The sequence below is a fragment of the Pseudorca crassidens genome, chromosome 7 (assembly GCF_039906515.1).
Source record: "Pseudorca crassidens isolate mPseCra1 chromosome 7, mPseCra1.hap1, whole genome shotgun sequence".
In the NCBI taxonomy this organism is placed as follows: domain Eukaryota; kingdom Metazoa; phylum Chordata; class Mammalia; order Artiodactyla; family Delphinidae; genus Pseudorca; species Pseudorca crassidens.
The window spans coordinates 21,498,870-21,522,058 of NC_090302.1; the positions used below are offsets into that span (position 1 = coordinate 21,498,870).

Sequence of the window (23,189 nt, forward strand, 5' to 3'; positions counted from 1 at the left end):
TTCTATTCATGTCTAAATTTTCATCTGAAAAACGAGAATAAGCACTCCCTCGTAGGTTTTTGTTGTTGTTTTACAGGGAGAATGTGTAAACTTTTATAAAATGCTAGCAATACAGTGGCCATGCCATATTGTGCGATGAATGTTTCCCATAAATTCGATCCCACACAGTCGAGGTCGAAAGGCACTCAGAGACTAAAACTGTATAAAAACGCAAATATTCTCAAGTTCGGGGCAGTCTCTTTCCCCTCTTTCATCTTCATCCCAACCACACCTATCGAGCCGGTGAGGGTCACCGGGCGGGTGACTGGCGCTTCCTGGGGCTGCAAGGCCTGGGGCTCCGAAGACCACAGCCCGCGCCGGGCCTCCCTGCTCCGGGCCGAGCCACCAACAGCCTTGCCCACCCGGGGCAATTCCGCCGCGATTCTGGGGCCCTCGCGGGACACTCCTACCTACTCTCCGGAGTCGGGTCCCCAACGCTTTTCCCGCCGGTAGAGGGAGGTGTCCAAGCTAGGCCGCCCCGGGCGCAGAAGCCGGAAGGCCGGCGGAGCCCGCGGGAGCGCGGGTGGGGCGGCGAAGCGGGAAGCACAAGGCGCGCGCTCCCGTGAGCGCAGGAGGGAGGCGGGGGCGGGGCGCGCGCGCCGGGGCGGGGCACCCGGAGGAGGAGTCTCAGGGCAGCCGCAGGAAGAGGGCGCCCTGGAGCCGAGCAGGAGCGCGGCTGTGGGCGGGGCCCAGGGAGGGCGTCGACGCTGAGGGGCGGGGTGAGGCGAGGCGGGGACGCGCTCGGGGGGGGGGGTGGGGAAGGCGGGGGCACGGCGGTGGCGGGAGCGTCCCTGGTCTCCGCCCCTGCTTTCCACTCTCTTTCCACCTTCGACCGGCCGGAGCTCGAGAGAAGCGCAGCTTGCCGGTACCCGGAGCCGCCCTGCTGCCGCTGCCTCCTCCCTCCGTTCGCGGTGGGCCCGTCAGTCTCCGCACTGTGCGCTTCTCCGTGTGGGCCATGGATGGGTAAGTGCTTGGCGGCCACCGGGCTGCGCTTGCCCGCTTCTTCTCGGTTCTCGGCCGGACGCGCCGGAGCGGGGGAGCCGGGTGCGGGCCGGCGGCCCAAGGAGCGGCCCGGGCCGAGCCCGACGGCGGGGCTTCCGGGCGCCTCCTCAGGGAGTCCCGAGACCCGGAGGGGCGGTCCGCCGCAACCTGTCCTTCCCCCTCGCGGTGCCCCCGTAATGTCCGCCTTTTCACACCCTCGCCCAAGGAAGCGGAGGAAAGCCCAGTGCACCCCGCGGGTGCCGAGGTCCGCCGAGCCCGGCCCGGCCTCCAGACACTTCCTCTCAGAAAATGGTGCGCGGCGCTGGGGGAGGCGGAGGCGGCGCTCGGGGCGGGCGTCCTCCCGCTCGGAGAGTTGCTGTTTACCGGGGAGGTGGGGCGGGCGCTGGAGCTTCCTCTGGCGGGGAGGCGAGTGGCCGCGGAGTGGCGGACGGCTAGGGCACGCGCAGGTACACGTCTGGACGGCGACCCGGTCCCGGAGCCGGGGTCCCACGCGGTCTCCGGGCTTGTGCTGGGAGCTCTGTTACCGATTACCGTACACCGGGCGTCTGGACTCGGTGACCAGGGACGCGTGCCCCTACCAACCCCCCGCCCCCCAAGAAACTTGTGAATTCCCTGCGATGTATGCAAAATATTGCATAAGTGCGATTTTCGGGGAGCTTCGAAACGCTTTAAAAGTGAATGAGGTCTGTGGCCAAAATAAAGATTTAGGATCACCGATATAAATATTTCTCTGGGGACCCAGGATTATGGGGTGGGACCAGACAGATATTTGAATGATTAAGAAAACAACTAGATTAGGATCTTGGTGAATTAGTTGAAGGTCGTAGTCTATGTGCATCAAGATCCAAAAAAAAAAACCTCTATTAGAGCCTGCAAATCCACTTATTTATTTTCATTATGCACTTGAGATTTTGTTTGGCCTTTTACTTGATTTTGATGACAAGATTTCTGGAGACCTCTTGGTTGTGGAGTATACAGAACTTGCTTGAACAGTAAAGCCGCATACATGTTGCCATATAGTTGATTGTAATTGTACTGTGTAAAGACGATGGAATCTTCGAACAATTTTTGCCTTCATTAGATTTCGTTTATCCTAGTTTTATAATAAGTCTATATGATAATATATGGGATTAACTCATTTGAATGTACATTGCACACTGTTACAGACGTTAGACAAAGTGCAATTTTAGATTTCATTTGTGGTGGTGATGTTCTCCAAAGTATTTTTAAAATTTAATTGAATCTATTTTTATTGTTTAATTGAAGCTTCTCTGAGAGCATTGTTGAAAACTCATTTCACACCACCTTTTTCAATTACACTTTATATGTGCGCAGAATTTTACTATCTTAATTGTATAATTACACCAATATTTCAGTTGAGAAAGGCTGTGGAAGTAGTATTTCACTATGTGTAGTGAATTGTCTTGACTAGTGGTTTGACTTGAGATACGGAAGCAGACTAGCTTTTTGTATTGGAAAATTTATAGTGATAAGAAAGAGGACTCTTGGCTTATGCATCTTGGCTGTCAAACTCTTGGGCAACTGTGAAGTGCAGACTTACTCTTTCAGATAGTGTTTAAGAAGTTAACTTTCTCTTCACCCTAAATGTGGTTTGAAAGCTAAGAATGAGTTTATTGGTTTAAATATGTGAGGCAGTAAGACATACTGGAAGGTAAGTTCATTTGGGAGTTCAAGTAGCAGCATGATTTACTCTTTGCATCGGGACCAATACCTAGTACATATTAGACAATCTAATTTTTTATGCACAAATGTCAGTTATCACATTTAGATTTCAAACAAAATTTAAGTTTCAAAAGAAAAAATTTTAACTCTACATGGTTTTTGTTTAAAACAATTAAGTTTGCATCATTAAACAAACATAAACTTGTTTACTTTTATTAAGTAATGATGACATAGGTTATTAACAATATATAGAATTTTATTATAGCTTTCTTTTAGGAGTTGAGACAAACTTAATTGAAGACAGTTTTTTGGGGGGTTGGAAGAGATGGATTTTTGCTTGGCAGAAGTATGTGGGTTTTTTACATCTTGGTGTTACGGGATATGGTTTTGAACACAGTTTATGCTTTTAGGAGGCTACTTAAATTTCTACATTCTTCCATAGCCTGAAAAGGGTCCTTTTTCATTATTTTGGATCGTTAAAAAAAAAACCACCAGTGAACATAACTTTCTAGTTCCACCTCAAATCCCAACTTTCTTTTGTGTGTGTGTGCTCATTTCCTACTGATACTTAAACACAGTTTTGATGTGGTAGAATTTTTTTTAAAGCAAATCTTTGAAAACTTTGATGTCTGAAGTTTGATGTTTGTGTTTTTAATTCTGAGAGACTGTCTTAGCTATATTTTGGTGAGCCCTTTGGGTGGTAGATGCAAATTTGCAAGTTACTGTCTATTTCTGTAAAATCCACTCACTGGTTTTGTTTCATTTAAAACTTTAAATACGATAATTCATACCAGTGATTTAAAAGAGTGAACTTTGGTGATTTAAAGTTTTGGTTTGGGTTTGTTAAATAGAGGTAAATGGATAAACACGTACTCGTTTTATTGAAGCACAACTACATTTTTCTAAATACCAAAGGAGAATTTGATTTATTATTTGTTTCTTACATTGCTATTAAAACTTTGCTTTTACACTCTGCTGTTGCTAGACTGTCCCATCACTTTTCTTTGTATTAACATTTCACAACTCATCACATTCTTATTTTTATTATTTGTTATTATAATGCTTTTTCTTTTTTTCTTTATCTTATTATCTCTGTCTTTTTAAAACTTGTTCTCTAACTTTGTTTTCCATTTTCTCTTTTTACTTTTTCCATACAGTGTTGTTACAGATCTTATAGCAGTCGGTTTAAAGGTAGGAATCTTTTAATATCCTTTCATAAGCATTTTTAAATCTTAGTTTTGGCATTTTTTTCCAATGGTGAAATCATCTCACCTGTTCATAAAATTATCTGTTTTATTGTATGATGATAATCTTTCATTTTTATTTAGCTCCAACATAAGTAGACCTGTAGCTAATTTTGGATTTTATGTGTTTATAAAGAGTGGTTACAATATTATCTTGTTTATATAAAATGTGAACAAAAAGTTTAGCCCAAAATTTCGCTTGAACTATCAGGGTATTTATTTGCTTTTGTTGTTTTAGCAGTTACATGTAACCTAGGCTCTGGTTTATTTTCCTGCCATGTCCTTTCTTTTATCTTGTCTTGGATGCATTTATGAGTAATAAAATAGTAATAGCAGCTAAAGTTTCTTCAATCCCTATTATATAAAAGATGCTCTACATATATTTCACTAATAATTGAAACAGTTCTTCAAGGTAGGTGTTAATATTCCCATTTTAGAGATGAAAAAATAGGTTCAGAAAGTTTGTGTTCAAGGTGTGGTGCACCAGAGTTCAAACACATGTCTTTCTGATTACAAACCTGACCTTTTTTTTCATTGTACCTCGCTACCAGCAATGAGGGTACTGTCTAAAAGGTGAACAATGGGAGAGCTGGATAATTAATATTTTACAGTAATGATTCTTCTAAGTTATAAGTCATTTCAGTTTTATCAAAATCTTCTCATTTATTGGATTCTAAAATACAAATCGAGTTCATCAATATGAGGCTTTTAAAATATAAATGGAAGTTTTAAGATTTCTTTGAGCAATTTGGTATTTGATGCAGCTGAGTTGAGAATCTAGTTCTAGAGACCACTTACAGTTCATATTACTGTAGAAAATGGAAATAATTCATGTGTATATTATATGTATTTTATGTAAAGTTGTTTTGCTGCTTTCTGTCCATCATCTCTAGCTAACAATTTCAACACTTCTGCATTTGGTTTTATTGGATCTGATGGTGGTACTTATATTCCTAAAACATCTTAAAATATAAGCGTAAAGATAGCAGAGTTTTAGACTAACAATAGGATGTTCAAGATTAGCATAATTGGGGACTACTGCTTATACTGTCTTTTGAAGTTGGATGGAGTTAGCTTGCTTTGGCAAACTTCGAACATATTTTATGAGTTGAAAATAAATGGAGAAACCTCTTGGTGGGATATACTTTTTTTTTTTGGTAGATACTTATGTCAGTTTCTCATTTGGGAATGATACTCATAGATAGAAACCGCAGGCTTAGGCTTATGTCTTGGATCCCTTTTGGTGTCTCCGTAGGGGCCTGTGAGGGAAGGGATATTTAAAGTGAGAGTTGTTTTGGTCTTACCAGAAACATAATTTGTGATTCTAGAGTTTATCTGGGAAAAACGAATACATGAAACATTTAAAAAACTTACACTTGGGAGTTGAGGAATTATGCTTGAAGGACTGTCATGCCTGTTTTATTTTGGGGAAAAATATATCTTGATGATAGATAAGAGAAAAATTTAAATGTAAGGCTCAGGAACTAGATTTGAATATGCAATTAGGATCTCTGACTACCTGTGTTCCAGCAAGCAGTTTGGAAACAGAGATCAGATCCTACTCTGAAGAAAGGATAAGCTGATTAGTTGATTCACTTGGCAATACTGGAAATGTCTGTAAAATTATTCATTATATGAAGAAAATTCTCATAAGATTGTTCTGCTTCTTTCTTGGATCCCATCCAAGGAAGTTTAGTTACCAAGTAATAGGCCAATAAGGCTCATATTTTCTCTAGATTGTATAAACCAAAATTAGCTAATTTAAATAAGTTCTTCAAGAATGTCACTTATTTTCTTTTATTTGCTGTCTGAATATAATGACACAAGAAATAGTTTTAGCCAGTGAAAGACTAGATTTCAGGTTATGCTCCATCAGTTGCTTTCCCGGATGCAGAAAGTAATATGGATTTTATTTTAGAGAATTGAAAATACCCTTAAATATGAAGTCCATTACCTTAGTGAAAGAAAACTGAATTGTTTTTAGAGATTAAGTGACTCACTAGAATGTGTCATGAGGGCAGGAATTTTTGATATTTCCTTCACTACTGTGTTTCCAGTATCTGGCACATAGTAAGCTCTCAGAAATGCTTGATTAATGAATGGATGCCAAATTCTCACACAGTCAATTAAGTGGCAAACTTATACTGGAGCCCAAGCCTTCTGATTTTGCTAGTGTTTCTTCTAATAGGTATATACCATGGTGAGAGAGAATTAAATTCTTTTTTTAGATTAGAATTTTCTTGAAGATGGATAAACATTTTCAGGCAGCATAGGGCTGTGCTGTATTTGAGATTTATTTATACCTAGTTGTATACCCTGAGTGTTCTTTGCAGAGTTTGAACCTGCAGGTTCTTTGCAGGGTTTTTGAGCCTTGCCTAAATTAGGCAAAAAATTAGCTTTTGGTACTTCTCATAAAATATTTCTTTTATTTCCATATGTTATTTTGTATTCTGAAATGCTTTTAAAAACAGCAAGAATTGCTGTTCTTAATTTTCAATTCTTTTAAATAAAGAACAAACCAGGTGATAATGATTGATGCTGGGCATGTTTCAAGAACTTTATTATACCAGATAAATCAAGGCATCAGCATTGTGGGTAACATAGCTTTTTGTGTGTGTAACTAAGTGTATTTTAAATTTCTAGTTCATACTTTAATTATTACTAGCTAGTGTATCTTAAATATTTCTCACATTCCTGGGTAATTTTTCAGAATACTATAGTGGCCATTAAATGATTTTTTAAAATGATGATCTTCCATATTAAATATATTTTAGGGATTTTCTAGTTTATCTTTCTATTTTAAATGATTAGGTGAGTATAGAAAAACCTAAAAATTTAGGAAGGACTATAATTGGCTTCTAATAATTATCATGCCTGTCACTATATAGGAAAAAACACTACAGTGTATTTAAATTAATTTTGAAGATTGATTTTCTGTTGCTCCACCAGGAGTTAGCAGACTACAGCCTGTGGACCAAATCCAGCTTGCCACCTGTTTTTGTAAATAGTTTTAGTGAAACACAGCCATGCTCATTTGTTTCCATATTGTCTGGATACTTTAACGATACAATGACAGAAGGGTTATAACAGGGACCATATGACCGCAAATTCTAAAATATTTACTTTCTGACCCTTTGCAGAAAAAATGCACCTACTGCTTGCAGTGTTTGAACTACAGAAAAGGCCTTTGCCAGAAATTTTTTTTGTTTTTTTAAACTGAGCAGTAACTTCCATAGAGTGAAATGCACAGGTCTTAAGGGTACAGTGCAATAAATTTTGACAAACGTATCCCCTTGTTTCCTGTTGCCCTTTTCTAGACCCAGTCTACGCAACTCTTGATTTCTGTCACCAAAGATTTTGTGTGTTTGATTTTCATATAAATGAAATAAATATTAATACTCCATATATACAGCATAAGCTCTTTGATGCCTGGCTTTTACTCAGCAAAATGGATTTTTAGATTTATCTATGTTCTATGTATCAGTAGTTCTTTCTTATTTATTAACGAGAGTATTCCATTGTGTGAATATATCACAATATTTAAAAATCCATTCTCATGTTGGTGGGCATTTGGGTTCTTTTCAGATTTGAGCTATTATGAATAAAGCGACTGTAAACATTTGTGTATGTCTCTGGGTAAATGTGTGTGTCATTGTACACTATGCTTAGGAGTAAAATTGGATATGTGTATGTTTAACTTGGTTATTTTTTTAAATGTACCACTTTACACTTGGAGCCGCTTTGTATTACAGTTCAGGTTGCCCCACATCCTTGCCAACACTTCACTGTTAGGAATTCTAGCAAGTATAACTATAATGCCTAGTAGCATCTTATTATAGTTTTAATTTCCATTGACCTGATGACTGGTGGTGGTGTGTACCGTTTCATGTGCTTATTAGCCATTCACTTACCTTCTTTTATGAATGTTAACTTTTTTGCCTATTCTTTTAAAGTGGGTTTCTTGTAGACAACATATCGTTAGGTTTTTTTTTTTTTTTTAAATCCACTCTGAGCAATCAGTCTTTTAATTGGTATATGTAGGCCATTACCATTCACGTTTCAAGGGATGATTAATTTAGTTAAATTAATAAGTACCTTGTTCATAACTGTTTGTATTCATTAGCTTGTTCTTTGTTTTTATTTTCTCCTTTTTTTTTTTTTTTGCCTTCTCTGGTTTTAATTGAGCATTTTATATGATTCCATTTATTTCCTCTGTTAGCATCTTATACCTCTTTAAAAAAATTTTTTTAATGGTTGCAGTATACATTTACAGCTCATTTTAAGTCCACCTTCAAATAATGCTATGCTGCTTCATGTATACTGCAGGTACCTTCAACAGAGCATTTTCAATTTCTCCTTCCTGTCCCTTAGGACACTGTTATCTTTCATTTTACTTAACCATATGCAGTAATCACCCAATACATTGTTACTATTATTACTTTAAATAAACAGGCTTTTTAGATCAATTAAGAATAAGAAGTATAAAATACCTTCATTTATTCCTTGTCTTCCTTTTCGTAGGGCAGGTCTACTGATAATACATTTCCTTGGTTTTTGTCTGAAGAAGTCTTTATTTGTCCTTTACTTTTTTGGTGGGGGGGGGAGGGGCTTGTTGTTTTTTTTTTTTTTTTTGGCGGTACGCGGGCCTCTCACTGCTGTGGCCTCTCCCGTTGCGGAGCACAGGCTCCGGACGCGCAGGCCCAGCGGCCATGGCTCACGGGCCCAGCCGCTCCGGGGCATGTGGGATCTTCCCGGACCAGGGCACGAATCCGTGTTCCCTGCATTGGCAGGCTGACTCTCAACCACTGCGGCACCAGGGAAGCCCCTCTCCTTTGCTTTTGAAGGCTGCTTTTCATATAGAATTCTAGGTTGGTGGGGTTTTTTTTCCTCCATTAACTCTTTAGATAGTCCACTCTACTTTCTTCCTGCTTCCATGGTTTCTGATGAGAAAGAAACCTCTGTAATTCTTATCCTTAGTCCTCTGTAGGTAAGGAGGATTTTTTTCCTCAAGATTTTCTCTTTGTGTTTGGTTTTCTGCAGTTTGAATGATCTGCTGAAGTGCATATTTTTTGGTATTATCCTACTTGGTGTTCTCTGAGATCCTGGGTTTGTGGTTTTGGTCTCTATCATTGATTATGGAAAGCTCTTGGTCATTCATTACTTTGAAATGTTTTTTTCTGCTTCACTCTCTCTTTTTCTCTTTCTTTTTTTTTTTTTTTTTTTTCCAGTTCTTTTGTCTCTTTGCTTTTCTGTTTGGGAAGTTCCTGTTGAAATGTCTTCAAGCTCATAATTCTTTCTTCAGCCATGTCCAATCTGTTGACGAGAGTTTGTATAAGATTGGTAGTATTTTTTCTTTAAATGTTTGATAGAATTCATCAGTGTAGCCATTTGTGGGTGCATTTTCTTTGCAGGAAGGTTTTTAATTATGAATTCAGTTTTAAAAAATAGATATTGTGCTGTTCAGATTTTTTTCTTTCATTGCATCACACAAAATTTGGTGTGCTGGGTTCTAATTTTCACTCAGTTCAAAGTATTTTCTACTCTTAGTGTGATTTCTCTTTTTACCTATGATTTTTTTTTAAGATTTTTTGTTGTTGTTGGTTCATTGGTTTGTTTATTTATTTATTTTTGGCTGTGTTGGGTCTTCGTTTCTGTGCGAGGGCTTTCTCCAGTTGTGGCAAGCGGGGGCCACTCTTCATCGCAGTGCACGGGCCTCTCACTGTCATGGCCTCTCTTGTTGCAGAGCACAGGCTCCAGACGTACAGGCTCAGTAGTTGTGGCTCACGGGCCTGGTTGCTCCACGGCATGTGGGATCTTCCCAGACCAGGGCTCGAACCCGTGTCCCCTCCATCGGCAGGCAGATTCTCAACCGCTGCGCCACCAGGGAAGCCCTACCTATGATTATTTATAAGCGTGATTTAATTTCTAAAGATTTTGGGGTTTTCAAAGCCAAATCTTGGGATTTCTATTTTTAACTATTTTTATTTATCTTTTTGAAATTTAATTAATAAATTAATGGCTGCGTTGGGTCTTCATTGCCATGCTAGTTGCGGTTAGTGGGGGCTACTCTTCGTCCTGGTGCACAGGCTTCTCATTGCAGTGGCTTCTCGTCGCGGAGCATGGGCTGTAGGTGTGCGGGCTTCAGTTGTGGCACGTGGGCTCAGTAGTTGTGGCACACAGGCTTAGTTGCTCCACAGCATGTCGGATCTTCCCGGATCGGGGCTTGAACCCATGTTCCCTGCATTGGCAGGCAGATTGTTAACCACTGTGCCACCAGGGAAGTCCCTTTCTATTTTTTTAAATGCTACTTTGATTAGAGATCATGCTGTATACCATTTCACACCTTTACATTTTCTGAGGTTTGTTTTAATGTCAAGCTATAGTCTGTCTTTATGAATGTTCTATGTACACTTAAAAAAATGTATAGTTTACTTTTGTTGGGTGTAGTGCCTTATAAATGTCAATAGAATAAACTGGTTGAAGTTTCAAGTCTTCTCTAACTTTCCTGATTTTCTTTCTATTCTGTTAATTACTGAAAGGGGAGAAGAATATTGGAATTTCCATCTGTAGTTGTGGTTCTTTTATTTCTTTTTGTAGTTCTGTCAGTTTTTGCTTTATATATTTTAAAGCTCAGTTATTAGATGCATTCACATTTAAGAATGTTATATTTTCTTGATGAATTAACCTTTAAAAAAATCATTTGTAATATATATCTTTATCTAGTAATAGTTCCTGTCCTGAAATCTACTTTGTGTGATAGTAATGTAGTCATTCTAGTCATTCCAATTTTCTTATGATTAGTATTTGTGGGGTATATCGTTTTCCTGTTCCTTTTCCTTTTCTTTTAATCTGTCTGTGTTTAAGATAGGTTAAAGGATGGATGAGCCAAAGAGATAACAAATAGCAAGATGGTAGGCTTAAATCTACTTGAAGGATTAGGTTTCTAAGGACTGGCTTCTCTTGCTTTCTTTTTGTTTACTCTGATAAAAGTGAGCTACGTTATGGAGAGGCCCATTTACAGAATGAATCCTGCCAGCAACCACTTGAGTGAGCTTGGAAGTGGACCTCCATTTCCTCTATTGAGCCTTGAGATGATTGCAGCCTGTGAGAGACTCTGAGCCAGAGGACCTAACTAAGCCATGCCCAGGTTCCTGACTCTCAGAAATTGAGTTTAAAAATTCTTGTTTTTATAAGTTGCTAGATTTTGGGGTAATTTGTTATGCATCCATTCATAACTAATACAACTACCTAACTCAAAGTAGTGAATAAATACTGAAAAATGAATAGTAAAATAGCTTATTAATGTCCAAGTAAGATCATGTAAGTGCAAATACTTTTTTGGTTGTAAATCACTGTGCATATGACTTTTTTATATTACCACATTCTCTCTCTCTCTAATAGCTTACCATAATTTATACATACTTTGATTTTTCCCTTTTAAAGGTTTTCTTTTTTCATAGTATACTAATGTGGTGAATTTCATCGATATCTTAGTTTTTTGAAACTTTAATACAAACTTACAGAAAGGTTGTAGAATAGTATAAAAACTTATATAACCATTACCCAGGTAATTCACATTTGCCCCATTTGTTTTATTATTCATTTATAGTGTTTCTCTCTTTTTCTTTATACATATGTGTATGTTACTTTCTGTAGATATACATATATCTCTCTATATTCTTTTTTTCACTTTCTGAATCATTATTTGGTTAGCATGATTGTCAGCCCAGCTTCTCCACTATATTAAGTTACTAATTTTCCCTTCGTAATTAATAGTTTGTCAAGGAGATTCCTTGAAACTTCACTGATATATTATTTTACTTTATTCTTTCACCCCTAAATACTTTAGAGTGTAATTGCCTAAAAATAAAGACATTTTACATTACTGTAGCATAATTATCAAAATCTGGAAGTTAATCTAAAATGTTCCCTCAGTCTTTTTGATTCATGATATTGACATTTTAAAAGAATATAGGCATGTTATTGTGTAGGATATCCCTTACTTTGAGTTTATCTGTTTCTTATAAATAGATTTAGGTTATGTATTTTTGCAGGAATACCACAGAAGTCATGTTCTATTCTCAGTGTATTTTATCAGAAAGCAGAGGATGTTGATTTGTCCTATAACTTGTAATGTTAACTTTGATCACTTGGTTAAAGTTGTATTTGCCAGGTTTTCTGCTGTAAATTTACTGTTTTTCTCTTTGCAACTAGTAAGTATTTTGTGGAGTGGTACTTTAAGGCCATGCTAATATTATTTTAATTCTCAAATTTTAATCTACTAGTTTTAGCATCTATGTGATGGTTCTTGCCTTAATTCGTTATTATAATGATAGTTGCAAAGAGGTGATTTTCTAATTTTATTTTTGGAATCAAGATTTCATTCACTAGCTGCTTAAAATGAACTGATTAACTTTCATTCTTTTGCTGTTTTGTGGAACAACTTTTTTCTTCAAAGTTTAGTTGATCTCACCTGCAAAGTCATCTGGACCTGGGTTGGTAGTGGGGGATAGGGATGTCTTTGTCTGTTATTTCACTATCTTTAATTCTTATGGTGAATTCAGGTTTTTTATTCCTCTCACAGTAATTTTAGGATTTGGATTTGCTCTTTTGCTCTCGATTTTTTTCTTTTTTGAAGTAATTTTTTTTGAGTTAATAATTAACTCACATATTTTAAAATCTTCTGTTTTCTCATAAATGTATTTACAACTATAAATTTATCTTAAAGTACTAAAGCTGGATCCCACAAGTTTTGGATTTGTGTTTTCATTTTTATTATATCTAAGTATTTTTATATTTTACTTATGATTCTTAAAAAATTTCCTTTATTTATTTATTTATTTATTTATTTTTGAAGTATCGTTGAGTTACAATGTTGTGTTAGTTTCTGGTATACAGCAAAGTGATTCAGTTACATATATATGTTTATTTATGTATGTGTATATATATATTCTCTTTTTCAGATTCTTTTCCATTATAGTTTATTACAGATACTGAATATAGTTCCCTGTGCTCTACAGTAGGGCCTTTTGTTTATCTGTTTTATATATAGTAATTTGTATCTGCCAATCCCAAACTCCTAATTTATCCCTCCCTCCTCTTTCCCCTTTGGTAACCATAAGTTTGTTTTCTGTGTCTGTGAGTCTGTTTCTGTTTCTTAAATAAGTTCATTTATATCATTTTTTAGATTCCACATGTAAGTGATATCATATGATATGTCTTTTTCTGACTTCATTTTAGTATGATAATCCCTAGGTCCATCCATGTTACTGCAAATGGCATTATTTCATTCTTTTTTATGGTTGAGTAATATTCCTATGTGTATATATATCACAACTTTTTTATCCATTCATCTGTTGATGGACATTTAGGTTGCTTCCATGTCTTGGCTCTTGTAAATAGTGCTGCTAGGAACATTGGGGTGCATGTATCTTTTCGAAAAAGTTTCCTTTTTAACTCCAGGATTATTTACTGGCTTTAAAAGTTTAGTTCCCAAACATTAGCCACTCTTTTTAATTTTGTTTCTAATTTTATTGCAGAGAACATAGTATGTTCAGTATATTCCTTTGGAACATATTGAGACTTCTTTTATGAACTAATATGGGAGTTGGCAAACTATGGCCCAAGGGCTAAATAGGGCTCACTGCCATCTGCTTTTATGCATCCTGCCATCTAAAATGGTCTTTATACTTCTAAATGCTTGAAAGAAATCCAACGATTAATACTTTGTAACAGGTGAAAAATAGATGAGATTCAAATCTCAGTGTCTATAATTAAAGTTTTATTGGAACACAGCCATGCTCATTCATTTTCATATTGTCTGTGACTGCTTTTGTGAGTTATGACAGAGTCTGTATGGCCCACAAAGTTTAAAATCCCTTACTATTTGGCCCTTTACATATAAAGTTTGCCAACCTGATACAATGTCTGTTTTTATAAATGTTTATTCTTAACTGGATGTCTGGTTCTGCATTCAGTGTATCTATTAGTTCAAGTTATTGATTGTATTTTTTTTTTCTGGTCATATTTTTTATGTTTGGTCTATTACTTTCTAAGAGAAATGTATTAAAATTTCAATTCAACTGTTGATCTATCTTTTTCCCTTACATTTCATCAAGGTTTTTCTCACATTATTTTGGTTCCTGAAATCCACATATCCCTTCAGCTTCTACAGCTTCTCCATGGTTGATTTTGGAGATGGGAGTTAACAATTCATGTTAGCTTCAGGCTTCAGACCAACCTATTTATTACTTAGTATGAAGTACAAAGGACAGTGGTAGCTTCAGGCTTCAGACCAACTCATTCTAGTTTCAGGCTTCAGACCCACCTATTTATTACCTAGTACAGTGAGTACAAAGGACTATCACCTAGATATGTTATTGTGAAATTTTAGAGTTCCACCGATGAAGAGATGATTCAGAAAGCTTCCAGGGAGGTGGGGGCAGAAAACAAGTCAACTTCAAAGAAATGAATGTCAGACTGGCATCTTACCAGCCCTACTATATGCTAGATGAAAATGGTGAATCTTTTCCTAATTTTCTTAGGAAAAAATAATTTTTAACCCAGAATTCTTGGCTGTCAAATGATTACTTATGAGGATAGAATTTTCAGACATGCATGGACCCAGAAAGTTTACCTTGGTGTTTACCATCATTTAGGTAGTTGTTAAGGTTGTACTCCAGCAAAATAATAATGTGAACTAAGGACAAGGAAGACAGAAGTTCAGGAAAAAGTTGAGCCAACCCAGATGAAAAGTGAAAAGAAGACCTTAGTTAATAGCTGTTCAGAAGTCCTAGAAAGCAGTCATTCTAGATTGTAGCAGGAGAAAAGGGGGTTTTAGGAGGGAGATCTTAGGAAGAAAAATGAGGAGTACATAGAATGAGTGGTGCCATGAAGAGTTTGGGGAAAATATGAAAATATGATGATAATAGTGTGAGGAAAATACAGTTTTAAAATGTCACGGAAAGCAAAAATTAATGAATGAATAAATAAATAAAAATGTCTAATTATGAACCAAATTAGAATGTAGCATAATGTTAAGAAATTGGTAGAGTATAATAAAGAATCCATTTGATCTTGATTCTAAGAATAGTCTTTTTCAAGTGGTTCTAAGGTTGTGACATTAGACGCGTAGAGTAAAAAGTGAAGTGTTCCAGGATTATGTTTCCTTGAACAATATTTCTATAGTAATAAAAGTGTAAATGCTGTTTATTGATTTTCAACTTTGAGTCAACCTTTGGACAGGACAGGAATGGACAAAGCCCAGAATGCTATTGTTGGAGGGCAGAATGTAACAAGCATACCAATAAAAGTAAAAATGAAGTTGACGGAGGGCGGGAGGGAGGGAGGGAACAGATTACTAGCCCCAAAAGCTTTCTTTCAAAATGGAGAATCAAGAGGTAATGTCAAATTGACAAAACAAGCAGTAAAGATACAAATGTAGTATTTAAAGTTCAAAGATACTTACACAAGAATTAAAATTAAGAGCATATATTTCAAACATTGAGAGAACAGAAAAAGGAATTATAAGAGATAAACTAAGTTTTCGTATTAGAGGTCAGCCAGTTTATTTTTAAAATTGATAACTATAAGCATATTATCTAATGTTGTGGTGGCAACCATTAGAATAAGAACTGTTTAACAATTCTTTTTGGGTGGAGAGATTTGCTTTTATCATATAGACTATTTTGTAAAATTTGTTATAGTACACGTATTTGATAAAAGTAAAAATTAAATTCATGAATAAAAGTTACAAGGACCGAAGTAATTCACCAAAAAATAAATTCAACTGTGTGTATAGGGAGATCTCTCATTCACATTGTTGTCCCCCTTCTTGTCTTTCCCCCAAAGATAACAATTTTATTAGTTTTTTCTTTACCCTTCTAGTACCTTTTTAATGCAAATATAGGCAACTGTACATATTTTTTCTTCCTCTTCTAATATAAAAGACAGCATATTTCTGTGCACTGTTCTGCACTTTTTTTCTCCAAAACAGGAAATCTTCATTCAAGAGAGGACTCCTGTGAGTCCTGAGGAGTTGTATAGCAGTTTTAGGTGAAAGAAGAAATAGCCACATAGTCATAGATTTCGAGATCTCTCTTAATTATTGATAGGATAAATAGGCAGAACATCAACATTCTGTTCACCAGTACTGCTTTTGCCTCCCTCTCCCAGATTAAAAAAATGCATTTTATCCCTATCCTGCTGGGTATCAGTATATAAGAAGTCATTTTAAAAGGAAACTTTGCATATCTATTATAATATTAGACTAATTTTACAGAAGAAAAAAACCTGTGGTGTTACTGTAACATGATACCCTAGGTCAAACTTAATACCCTAGTGACAGGGGCTGGATTCAAACAAAGGTTTGTTTCCAAAACCCATGCTCTGTTTTTTACCCCTTTGTGTCTATTGGTTTTAGGAAAACTAATATTCCAGATAGTATTTGGTTAATAAGCTCCATTATTTTTGGACGTTGGTTTGTTCTGGGATAAAAATAGTATACCATTGTGTTAGAGATGGAAGCATAGCTTACAGTCTGCTGAAGCAGTGAAATATACTTGTAGTTTCACTAAGGTGAAGGGGAGATTGGAGTACAACCCTGTTTTGTTTTGTTTTTTAATTAATTAATTTTAGGCTGGGTTGGGTCTTTGTTGCTGCGCACGGGCTTTCTCTAGTTGCGGTGAGCGGGCACTACTCTTCATTGCAGTGCGCAGGCTTCTCATTGCAGTGGCTTCTCATTGTGGAGCACGGGCTCTAGGCGTGAGGGCTTCAGTAGCTGTGGCACGCAGGCTCGGTAGGTGTGGCTCGTGGACTCTAGAGCTCAGGCTCAGTAGTTGTGGCGCACAGGCTTAGTTGCACCGCGGCATGTGGGATCTTCCCGGACCAGGGCTCGAACCCGGGTCCCCTGCATTGGCAGGCGGATTCTTAACCACTGCGCCACCAGGGAAGTCCCACAACCCTGTTTTTGTGATGCGTTGGAATTCCATCTGTTGAGACTCATAGCCATTCACTCTGCTCTTTCTCAACTAAAGTAACATGAAAAGTAGCCTATGTTCATACAGTGTGGCTATTATAAAATTCAGAGGTGCCTTCAGATCATTAAATGGTGCAAGAAGGAATTTTAAATTAAAAAAATTTTAAAACATTTTTGCAATGATAAATATGTTCCGTAGAATTGACCAAAAATTCCCATGAAATATATTTGATTGAAAGACCCAGGTATGGAGCTTAAAACAAATGTTGGCAAAATTTTTAAAGTTCATTTTTTTTCAAAATGAAAATAGCCCATTTCCCTTTGATTAAGTAACGTTTAAACACAAGTGTAAAGGAGAAGGTAAAAGCTAGAAATAATAATTCCTGCTAAAATTTAGGTGAGTTTTCTTTTAGACCTTTTCATATGTTCACAGTATATGTGCATATTTATTATTAATTTGCTTTACAAAAATGGAAACATAATACATGTTATAACTAATTTATATGGCTTAAAAATGAACAATATCTTGTGAGTTTATATCAGGTTGATAAGTCTGGTCCTTTATCATTTTAGTAACCATCTAGTATTTCATTGCATGGATCTGTTGTAACTCATGTAACTAATCTCTTATTTATGAACATAGTGGTGGTTTAATATTTTAGTAGTTTAGTATAGCAGTTAAAAGCATAGACTCTGAAATTGGCCTGCCTGGGTTTGAATCCTGACCCCAGCTCTTTATTTGTAGTGTAATTTATATAAGCTACTTAACTCATTTATGCCTTATTTTTCTCATTCACAAAATGTTAATAGGCTTTCCAACTCTTTGTTATGAGAATCTAAAAAATTGTTAGGATTTGTTTATGAATGTGTGAGAAGAGGGAAGTTTCAATGATAGGCTTAATTTAAAAATTTGTAAGTTTATATGTATTTCAGAAAATAGGTGTCAATATAATATTACTCTAGGGCAGTAAGTTATTAAGTATGACAACTAACCAAAACCCAGACCTTGTAATTTTTATGGGACATAGCTATGCTTTCCAGAATTCAGGTGATCACAGGACACCTTTGTTAGAAATAACATTTATTTATAAGCAGTTTTATGACCAGAATTGTGTCTTTTTCTGCAGCTGTATTGGAAGAGGAAGTTTTATTCTTGCCTTACAGAGATTTTTTTCACAAGCAGTTTAATAGTGCCTGTGGTTTCAAAGTTAAGCACTAATATTCCATTAGTTACAACCTTGAGGGGAAAAAAGAGAGTTGAAAGAAGTTTAGAACTTAAAATGTGGAAAGGAAAAGGATAGAACTATTATTTTTAATGAATGAGCAATGAGATGTAATATTTTGAACCAACACTGATCACCATAATATTGCTTAAAGCTTAGCATTTTATGACGATTTGATAGTTCATTGATTCTAAGGCCCCCCCCCTTTTTTTTCCCATATTAACATTTCTGACATCAGGGTGCATCTTAGTGTTGATAATGTACTACTATTTGGTTGACAGCACTTTTTCTTTCTGGATATTAGATAAAATTATGGGGTCTTACACTTGAAGCCTTCTTAGATTACATGAAATATGTTTGATAAAGCACATAGAACAGTACTGGCACATATTAAACAGTCAGTATTAGCTATCTTTATATTTGTTTATTTTGTTCTTGTAAAGGATGATTACATGTACATATCTTCACGTACAGTTCTAACATAAAATAATGTCTAGATGTGGAATAAATGAATCAAAGGATTGGCATAAGATATTGAGAGGAAATTTGTTTATTAGACTGGAGAGCAACAGGTATGTCAGGTGAAAAATAAACCAGGCCTAGATTTTAATTGTACCAGCTACCCTCTCTGACCTATGTCGAATAATATAACCTCTGATTCTTTGAGGGATAATAATACCTACTTTGCAGAGTTGTGAGAATTGGAGAATACGTATAGTAAAATCTTTAAAATATCTGTTCACTGACTATAGGACAGAATATTTTACATTTAGGCCTATTTGGGATATCCAGGACATCTTTGACTTCTTCTTTTTCTCTCACTCCATGTCTAATTATTAGCAAATCTTTCTAAGTGTATTCATAATTCAACCACTCTCCCCAGTAACACTCCCTTTGCCCCTCATCTGGATTATCACCATAGCTTCCTACTGGAGTCTCTGCATCTTCCTCTGCTTCATTACAAACTATTCTCAACACTGCAGCCAGAGTGATTGTTTAAAAAGTAAATCAGGGCTTCCCTGGTGGCGCAGTGGTTAAGAATCTGCCTGCCAATGCAGGGGGCCCGGGTTCGAGCCCTAGTCCGGGAAGATCCCATATGCCGCGGAGCAACTAAGCCCGTGAGCCACAACTACTGAGCCTGTGTGCTGCAACTACTGAAGCCTGTACGCCTAAGGCCTGTGCTCCGCAACAAGAGAAGCCACAGCAATGAGAAGCCTGTGCACTGCAATGAAGAGTAGCCCCTGCTCTCCACAACGCAGCAGTGAAGACCCAACCCAGCCAAAAATAAATAAATAAAATAAATTTTAAAAAAGTAAATCAGATCATGTCACTTCCCTGTTCACAACTCTTTGTCCCTCGTTTCACTCAGTAACATATTTTAGAATGGCTTTCAAGGCACCACATGCTATGACATACCCTCCTTGTCTCTTTAGTTTTCTTCTCTCCTTGCTCACACTCTTTCAGTCACAGTTGGCCTCCTCACTGTTTTCTAGAACATGCAAGGCATTCTATCTCAGTTTCCTCGACCTACAACATTCTTCCCTCAGATGCCTATATAGCTTACTCCTTACCTCCTTAAGACTACACTTAAATGTTACTTGCTCTTAAATCTTTCCTTGACCACTCTATTTAAAAATCACAGTTCTCCTCTTTACCCCTCGTTGCTCCTTATCCTGCTTTTTAAAAAGCATTATGACTTTAAAACATACTACACAATTTTCTTAATTTGATTGTTACGTGTTTCCTTCTGCAAGATTGTAAACTCCACATGGTAAGGGCAGGAATTTTTGTCTGTTCACTGGGATTTTCCCCAGTGCTTAAAGACCCTGGCATATAGTTTCGTGCTCAGCAAATATTTGTTGGATCTGTTGAGTGAATGAATATTATTGCTAAAACACTTTTACATATTGAAGTCAATATGTATGATCTATGCCTATATAGTAGGAACTAAATAAATATTCAAATGAGTGGCATTTGATTGGACGTCATGAATTAGAAGGCTTTTGGAGGAATAATTTTGCTAGTCATTAAAAAAAAGTGTTACTATTTATTGCTAAGATGTCCATATAAAATGAAGACAATAAAAACCATTTTATTGAAACTGTCATAAATGGGATTGTAAACATTGTCACAGCTGTATATTTGAAGAATTTACCCCATCTTTACCACCTTGTTTATTCTCATTGTCTTAAAATCTCAACAGTGGCAGCTTTGGAAAGGAAAATGTCACAAACAAACAATTTGGTAACTATTCTATTTTTAGGGTAACTGTTCTTTAAGAAATATGTGTAGAGATAGTCACATTATTTAGTAGATGAGAGTGTTGATGGGGCCACAGAGTTTGTGGGGATATGACCTCCAAGTCACATGTGAGGCTTTGGAGTTTGGGTGTGTTTAGAGCAATAGGAGCTGTGAATAGGTGAATGTTAACAAAAACCTAAATGTTAAAAAAAAAAAACTTGGAGTTATCACTTACTGCCTCACAATTACTCTGAAACCTTTACTGAATATTCAGTTTATTCCCTTGTCTTTATAATTATTACTCCTTTTTAAGCAAAAATATTTTGAACACAGATTCCATTTCATTATTAGGTCCTGTAGAGGGGGATATAAAGGTGAGTTATCAGCAAGTGTATATAGTATGGTGAGACTCTACATAATAATATGTTTTTCTGTTTATGGAAAAACATAGTAACAGAGCAGGATCAACATGAGTTTTCTGTTCTGTGAAGTGTTTACAAAGGGTCACTAGACCTTTTGCTAGAAATTTTACAGAGGGGGCTACCTTAGCTTTAAGGTAGGACTTGAATATTAATTTCAGTATTTAAGTTTCTTTTATTTAAAAAAGATCTGGAAAATTGTGAAGTTTTTTTGATAGCTCCTTTTTTATGGTCATAGTATCTTGGTAGACTAAAACAAATGATGTCTTATTCTTGAATTTCATGTGCATTTTAGGTATCGTCTGAAGTTTAACCATGAGTTAATGGTTTATTTTCAGAATCTTCCTTACATGTTATTTTACTGGCTGTTTCTCAGTTGTGTGGATTGCCTTTTATTATATTAATAATCTCACTTTAATGCTAAATAAAACCACTTCCCATCAAATTTGATAATAAAACACTTTATTTGTGCTGCTTAATGACAGTATTCTTTTGCTTTGTTGGCCCAGTGTATTTAATTATTCTTTAGCAGGAGAGAGCTTCAGTAATTGATACTTGAGGCAGTGAAGCTGACTGGTGTATTGACTTAGCCAGAGAGCTAACAAGTCCACAGAACAACTGTTGCACTTATGTAAATTTACTGTGTGTTTCTAAGGAGACTGTTGATCCAGTATTGTTCATGCCCCACCCCCACCCCATGATGTCTTCATGATTTGGTTTGTTAAAGCCTTTTTGTTTAATGTTAATTTATTTACCTGTGGTACAGAGTCTTTTCTTTCACTTTTTAACAATTTCCTTATGTTGATCATCTGTAGTCACTCATCCAAATAAGCTTTCCATCATTTTTTTTTTTAGAGTCTTCATTCTGCTTATCTTCCATCTATCTCTTAAACTATAATCTCTTATCATAGCCATCAGACCTTTTGAGAGTGAGGTGGAATAAAATGTGCCGCTTTGGCATGTTGATTATTTTGAATTAAAGATACTTAATAAACAGCCAGGGACTTCCTTCGTGGTCCAGTGGCTAAGACTCAGCGCTCCCAATGCAGGGGGCCCGACTTCAATCCCTGGTCAGGGAACTAGATCCCCCATGCCGCAACTAAACATCCCCCATGCCGCAACTAAAAGATCCTGCATGCCTGCAAGTAAAAGATCCTGCATGCCGCAGCTAAAGATCCCAACGTGCCGCAATTAAGACCCGGCGCAGCCAAATAAATATGTAAATAAATAAATTTTTTTTTAAAAAAAGAGGAAAGAAACAGCTGTTGCAAGAAGGACACTGACCCTCCTTGGTCCCCCTGAAAACAGGAAATAAATCTCTCAAGTGAAAGTATCCTCCTTATACTAGGAGAGTAGAAGGCATCCTTATCACCAGAGATAGGAAATTCAAGGCAGAGAAGGGTGACTAAACAAACTTTGTTACTTCTTTATTAATTTGCTACCCCAAGCCCCGCAGACCCTTTGTTTTGTCAAATCTTCACAAATAATTGTTTCTTTGTCTAAAAGGTATAAAAACTGCATGCTTTTGTCACTTCTTAGAGTCTCATATCTTTATGAGCTCCTGTATGTATGAAATTAAATTTTGTTTTTCTCCTGTTATTCTGTCTCATGTCAGCTTAATTATTAGACCAGCCAAAGAACCTAAAAGGGAAGAAGGCAAAAGTTTTCCTCCCCTACTAGACAGATACTCAGTTTTACCTAGGTCTGCATTGCTTTTCCTTGACTATAATAGAAAATTACTTTTCAGACACTTAGCATATAACTGTTAAGCAAGTAGTCTGTAATTATAGGCAGTGATGTGTTTTCAGGAGAAAGAATTTATGTCTAGGAAAGAAAAGTTTTGTTTTTTTTAAAGAAGGGAATCTTTAAAGTAACAGAACTGATTGTGTTTTTCTCACTTTTTACAAAGCTTACAAAGTAATATGACTCTTGGGATTTGAGCTTTATGATATTTAAAAACCTTTATTTTCTGTAATCTGAAAATGAATCCTTGGGGGAAAAAAGCTTAGCCAGTAAATTTTGATTATCAGAATATTTTTTTTATGACTGCATTTTCAAATGTAAGCTCTTTTTCTTTCTTTTGTTTATCATATCCTGAAATTATTAGGGTCCAAAAGTTACCAGTTTTTTTAAAGTATCATAATTATTTGAGATATGTGTTGTTTATTCTGTATGTTAAATGGTAAACCCCATCTCTGATATGAAACAATTTCCAGATATGAAACTTTTGGATCAAATATTTTAATTTTTCTTATTGTGTAATAAGACAATAAAAATAAAAATAGGCATTCCATCACTTCACTGGATACTATAGAGTTTGCTTTATTCATGCATTATTCTACACATATTCTTTTTGAAAGTT

At 36.6% G+C, this 23,189-nt stretch overlaps 1 protein-coding gene across 5 annotated transcripts in view; it reads left to right on the forward strand.

The window, feature by feature from the left end:
• Window positions 1-866: 866 nt before the first annotated feature.
• The window catches only part of PTBP3 (polypyrimidine tract binding protein 3), a 101,369-nt gene continuing 79,046 nt past the window's right edge, over window positions 867-23,189 (forward strand). For 2 of the 5 annotated variants that reach the window (XM_067743650.1, XM_067743651.1), the window contains exons 1-2: window positions 868-1,002; window positions 3,882-3,915. In XM_067743650.1, the coding sequence (XP_067599751.1) occupies window positions 995-1,002; window positions 3,882-3,915 (42 nt within the window). In that variant the 5' untranslated portion in view covers window positions 868-994. Of the gene's footprint in view, window positions 1,003-3,881; window positions 3,916-23,189 lie in introns of those variants that run through there. The other 3 variants (XM_067743652.1, XM_067743653.1, XM_067743654.1) reach the window with 2 other exon arrangements.